A 6,173-nucleotide genomic window follows, 5' to 3' on the forward strand; every position below is an offset into this window, starting at 1 on the left:
CCCACGCCTCGCAAGCGAAGATAGGAAGAAAATAAATAAACTGAATACTGAAAGTTGTTGGGATTAATTTTTTTTTTATAAAAAAAATAAGTAATAGTGTCTTCGTTTGTGCACACACAGAAACACATGATACGCTAAGCTCCCAACTTCAAGCAACGGAACTAGCTGTAATGACTTATCACAGCGCTTTACTTCCTCCTTGTTGTTGTTCACTACTAATGAAGGAGATTACGGTACCAACATCCAACGGCAGGGGTACGTAACTCCAATTGATGCGAAAGAAACTGTCATGGAGGAAAACGCTAATAAAAACAGTAGTGAGAAGATTCAAAAACAACAGAGGGGGGGACTACGATATTTGATTGGTGACGTTCTGTCTGCTTTGAAAATATAGAAGGGAGTAAAGAAAGCTTATGCACTTGAAAGAAGGAAAGTAGCAAGATAGAGAACGCTAAATGCGATGAATGCTGCCGGGACCACCGCTGTGGATCATCCGTAATTATACTATGTTGAAGACATCCCTGTAAGTGTAACAACTACATTGTAAGAACTGCCTATTTTCCAATAATGAGGAAGCCACACCCCTGCACTTCCAAAACAAATAATCGTAGATATATATATATATATATATATATATTACGGATATACACTGTGTTCTCGAAGTGATTGGCGTAACATGGAAGCCATGACATCAAGCGGCCGCTGCATTAGTGCCACTGTGTTACTGACAAAAGGATGGGACAGCGCCTCCTGAACCGACATCCTCTGTGACGGCTCATAACGGATCAGCCTCCGTAGAAAATCAGTACCTTCAACACCCACGCGTCCCTGGAAGCCGGATGCTTTCACATACTCATCGAATGCGGATGGAAAACACAACTCCGGCGGGAAATGATACAGCTCGTCCCTGGGGTCCGCAACACAACCACTCTCTCCATCAATACCTACACGCATTACGGCGGAGAGGTGTGAGGTGCCTGTTGCAGTTTTTTGCACATTAGGGAGATTCCTCTCGTGCTGTTTTTGGACACCCCGTGAATTCTTTGTTTTTTTTCCATTTTCTGCAGGTTCCCCCCTGGCCAATTCGGCTGCAGCCTTGAGAAGTTGTACGGCCTTGGGGCAATTTTTCATAGATGGCCACGTCTCAGGTGTGGGCGTGCCAAGCAGCTTGAACGTCTTGAGCAACTGATCCACATCGGTATTTCCGCGTATTAATGGGGCGCCCGTAACCATTTCTGCGAAGATACAGCCAACCGACCACAGGTCAACGGCGAAACCGTACATTGCAGATCCCAGCAGCGCATCAGGGCTACGATACCAGAGGGATGCCACGTCGTGAGAGTACTTTTTTACTGGGATACTCTCTATACGGGCCATCCCATAATCACCCAACTTAATTACCAACTGTGAAGTCGGAGTGGTTGAGCCAGAGGGGACAGTACCATCGGCTCCATGGTCCTCCGAAGCGATCCTGGCGTTAGGGTTTTCGGTGGGGTTCGCATTCTTGGGGCAGTTGGCTGCCTCATCACTGTCGTCCCAGTGCCCTCGCGTATTAACTACTTCCGTTTCCCTACTAGAGACTGACATTTCACTGCCCTCAGACCCTGATATTCCGTCAACCCTAACAAAAATGTTGTCTGGTTTCAAGTCTCGGTGCACGACACTCCGCTGATGCATGTACCGAAGGCCCAGGAGGACTTGTTTGAGAATTTCCTTAACCTGTGTGCGCACTCTGGAGGCGTGTTTGTGCATGAATCTCCTAAGATCATATTCGCAGTACTCAAAAATAAGAGTAAGTTTTGGCGGCTCGAAAAGCACGTCATAGAGTCGCACGATATTATTATGCTTTAGAACCTTAAGAAGCGCAATCTCCCGTATGGCGGTCGATGGTGCACCATCATCCTCACTGCCGACGATAATGCGTTTATACGCAACAATCTGACCGGTGGCCAACTCCCTCGCCTTGTACACCACTCCATAGGTTCCTTCGCCAAGCTTTCCAATGCATTGCAGTCTGTTGACAGTTGACATTTACGAGGTTTGATTATATCCCCCACTCGTTGTATTTGTCCAGGTTATCGTATCCCCTTCGATCTCTAAGTTCGACACAGACGTTTTCTTTCCCTACGAACACGCACGTGTTTGTTTCTATACTCTCTGATCGTTTTTCTACACTTTAAGTCCTTGGTATTTTGGTTCACAATTGATACAACTGTAGTTGAGTAACATACGAAGAGGGTCAGGAGGGTGTAAAAAGGGAGGGCGGGTGATTCAATAAGTTTGTCAGCAAAAGACTTACAGTATGAACACGTAGTTTCTGCCGAATGTTGCAGCAACAACGGGAATATCGCCTGGTCCAAAAACAATGAGAACAGTAAGGGGGATGCAACACCCTCGGTTCATTCCTCTCCTTCACTGCTCTAACTCTTTTCCAACCTTCCTTCCGGGCACTTTTCTCCAAAGAAATCCGAAACTTCGTCGTCTTTGGCGACGGTTCTCGGAATTGAGGGAACATGATGCCTTGCAGGAACACTACCACTGGATAAAGTCGTAAAAGTACAAGATCACACTAAGTAAAAGAGTAATTAAAAAAAGCATGAGCAACGAGTCCCTCAGAACACAATAAACACGAGCGTGGCTGTCGATTCCTTACCCCCAAATGACCCCAAACGGCGGTGAGATCTCGACACGTCCCCTGTTTAACCGCCAACTAACCCAGTTCACTTCGCCAACGTTCTATGTTTTCGTCTATGCACGTTCAATTCGGAACGATCAAACCGAAGTGAACACTATTTTCACTGCATGAACGTGAAACCGTTCGATTTTATTACTCTTTACGTTCGCAATCCCCGTGTGGATGTAAGCACCGAACATAATGGTTGTGCGTACAACCATAATATGAGCACCATGTAGCATTCCCCCATGGTGTAGTAAATACCGAGTCAAAGTAATTTTCTATATAGTTGTGGCAACACCAATGCCAGGGTTTGTGATAATGTGGTTACGTCGCTGATACCCCTAATCTTGCTTCGTACGCACGAAGCCGGGCGGTTAGTTGTCCAATTGCTGCATCTTTCCTCCCAATAAGTGTGTGTGTATCGTGCAACTTCGAACTTAAATCTGTCAACTCTTCTTGCATCCTTCGATTGTCGTCCTCGTATGTTGCAAGTCTCGAGGAAAGCAACCTCACTGTACCCTGCAATTCGCTATTCAACTGTTCGCGATGCCTACCCTCTTCTTGCAAACGCTCCTTCGCCGCTTCTGTTTGGCCCAACATTTCCTGTAGCTGAAGACGCTGCCGTTCCGCGTCCCGCTGAGTTTGCGCCATATCCTTTAGACATTGCGCTTTAGCCTTCTGCGCACGGCTAAGATCTGCACGGAGTGTGTTTAGCACGTCGTCAAGTCGATGTAAATCGTCCTCGCGGAGCAACTTCTCTTCTGCAAGTTGATCTCGCAGTGAACCCATAGATGTGTCAGCTTCCCGACGCAGCTGATTAACTTCCTCACGCAGTCGATGCAGTTCAGAGTCCTTGAGAGCAGCTGCCTCGTGCACCTTTGTTGCATCATTATGTAGTTTCTCTGCTTCACGACGAAGTGCCAGGGCCTCTTCTTCATGTTGTTGTTTCTGCGTGTGTAGCTGTCTCTCATGTTCCTTGGCCATTTCTGCAGCTTCCTTTGCATGTTGTCGAGCGTCGGCTTCGGAGGCTTCCAGAGCCTCCTCAAGTTCAGTGATTCGCTCACCTACCGCGGCGAGTTCGGAGTTCTTACGCTGCAACTCCTCTTCAAGTTCCTGTCGCCGCGTCTGTGTACGACGATGTGCCACTTTGGACTCTTCAGCAGCATCTCGTGATTCCTGAAGTTTTTCTGCCGTTTCCTTCAGTGCTTGTCGCTCGTCGTCAAGACGCCGCTCGCATGCCTTGTACCTTGCCTCTATTTCTTCCAACGCGTGCTGAAGACGTTGGCATTCTGCCTCTGCTTGGGTCTTCTGCAAATACAAGGCTGCTGTATTTTTCTCTAAACTAATTTGGCATTCAGTAACCTCTCGTTCACGTTTGTCATCCGCATGCTTGGCTTCTTCAAGAAGTCGCTTGTTCTCTGTCCGTAAATTTTGCAGTGCTTGTGCTTTTAGTGCGATTTCGTCCCGCAGTCGTTGTTCCTCCAGATCTCGCTGTAGCAACCGCTGCTTTAAATCTTCGACCTCAGCAGTACATTCACGCAACTGGGCTCGAAGTAACTCCTGGCTGTTTTGACGCTCTTGGGCCGCAGCCCGTTCTCGAGCACGACATTCTGTTCGAAATGCTTCCATTTCAGTGGCCAAGCGAGTGGCAGTGGTTTGCAACCCCTCCGCACGTATCGTGACAAGGTCCCGTTCCGCTTCTGCATTAACCCGCGCTGTGTTTTCATCAGCATGCTGTCGACGCAAGGTATCGATTACGCTCTGTAATTGGCTGACCTTAACATTGTGTAGGTCACGCAGCTCCTCACACTGGCGCGCTGTTTCTTCGCTCATTGCCTCTTTTTCCTGCCGTAGCTGCTCCACAGCCTGGTTCAGTGCCTGTATCGTTTTTTCCTCACCTTTTAGTGTCCTCTGCCTACCTTCCTTCACCTGCTGTTCCGCCTCGTCACGCTGTTTTCGCGCCTCCTGAATTTCCTCCTGCAACTTGGTCAATTCTTGCACATATGATTCTTTAATAGTTTCTTGCTCCTTTGCATGTCTCTCCTCCTGCTCACGCAATCGCTCAGCAAGGCCACGCTCGTGATCGAGTGCCTCCCGTCTCCACTCCTGCAGTTTGGCAGCGTCTTTCTCCATGCGAATCGTGAGTTCCTCATTCTGTGACGTCAACTCTTCAATACGGCGCAAATACCTCTGCTTGAATTCCTGTTGCCGCTGACTTGCCGCAGCCCGCTCCTTTTCCAGAACAGCTTCAGCATCAGCGAGTCGTTCCTGTTGTTGCTGCAATTTATCTTCCAGTTCTTGTCGGCACGTAAGCTGTTGTTCATAATCTTCTCGAGTGGAGTGCACCATGGCCCGCAGACTGGTTATCTCCCTCCCTTGTTCTGCTATGAGGGATTCTGTCTGCTGCCTGTAGTTTTCCATGATTTCACTCTTTTCTTTCCGTTCTCGTTCCAACAGGGCGAGGAGCTGCTGCTTGCGCTGAATTGCCTCCTCCGTTATTCGCGTTTTCTCCTCCAAAACACTCTCGGACAACCGTTTGAGGACTGCTATTTGCTCCATTAGTCCCTGAATATGCTCAGCGTTGTCTTCGCGCAGCTCTTGCATTGCCTCTTCAAAATTACTGCGTGCACGACGATTCGTCTCTTGCTCTTGTGCGAGGGCCGCACGTAAGCTATCTATTTCCGCCGACTGCCTCGCGGCCTCCTCACGGGACTCCGCCAATTCTCGCTCCACATACACTAGCATCTCCCGTACCTCGACGTTTCGTAGCACTGAACTGCCCTTCGCGCCGCCGTTATAATTTAAGTGAGCCGCTGCGTGTTGCCTATCACATAACACCGTGCAATGTAGATTTTCGGCGTCAAAATGTTCTGTTTCCCTTAGAGATGGTGTTGGTGTAAGAACGCTATCCGCAGGTTCTTCGTGCGATACCTCCAGCTCTGTCATCTTTCCGCTTTTCGCAGGCGTAACCATGATCATCCCACCCATCTCACGTGCTTCATTGGTTGCTAGTGGCTGCTGTTCTCTGTAGGCAGTTAACCGGCCCTGCTTTGTGTCCGCGCTGCCAGCAATTCGGGCGAGGTTGTCGTTTGTAGAGCTGCCTTGTGAGCCAGAACCACAACCAGAGAACACGTCGGTGTGAAAAGACATTAAACTACTGAGTGGAAAGGGTGTAAAGAAACAAATGCGGGAGTAAAGTGAAATACAAGTAGACAGTCGGAACAAGAGACACTTACTCTAACATTCACCGCAACTAATTAAAAGGATGCTTGGACTTCAAATCTTCTTATTCCCAGGTGTTCGCAGCTCCATAACGTGGGATTATGATGAGTGGCCCTTGTGCGGGAGCTGCGAGGTCGACAAAAGCATGGCAAAAAACAAACAGAACGTCACAGCCACGCCTGCAAGTTAGAAAGTTGAGAATGACAGTTAGAATAGCAAACGTTAAGAAATGGAAGGAATCTCATCACAAAAAGGGGGAAATACCGGCATGAGT

The 6,173-nt window shown here is 48.4% G+C and overlaps 2 protein-coding genes across 2 annotated transcripts; both read right to left on the bottom strand.

Moving 5' to 3' along the window:
* Positions 1 to 636: 636 nt before the first annotated feature.
* On the bottom strand, positions 637 to 2,031 carry TEOVI_000696700 (cell division control protein 2 homolog 4; the record flags this gene model as incomplete). Its single annotated transcript, XM_067222256.1, has 1 exon — positions 637 to 2,031. The coding sequence occupies one exon, from the start codon at positions 2,029 to 2,031 to the stop codon at positions 637 to 639; it is 1,395 nt and encodes a 464-aa protein (XP_067078357.1).
* Positions 2,032 to 3,001: 970 nt separating this feature from the next.
* Positions 3,002 to 5,827, bottom strand: TEOVI_000696800 (uncharacterized protein; the record flags this gene model as incomplete). The annotated part of the gene is made up of 1 exon (XM_067222257.1): positions 3,002 to 5,827. The coding sequence occupies one exon, from the start codon at positions 5,825 to 5,827 to the stop codon at positions 3,002 to 3,004; it is 2,826 nt and encodes a 941-aa protein (XP_067078358.1).
* Positions 5,828 to 6,173: the final 346 nt, after the last annotated feature.

The sequence above is a fragment of the Trypanosoma equiperdum genome (assembly GCF_001457755.1).
Source record: "Trypanosoma equiperdum strain OVI genome assembly, contig: ctg_1594, whole genome shotgun sequence".
Lineage (NCBI taxonomy): Eukaryota > Euglenozoa > Kinetoplastea > Trypanosomatida > Trypanosomatidae > Trypanosoma > Trypanosoma equiperdum.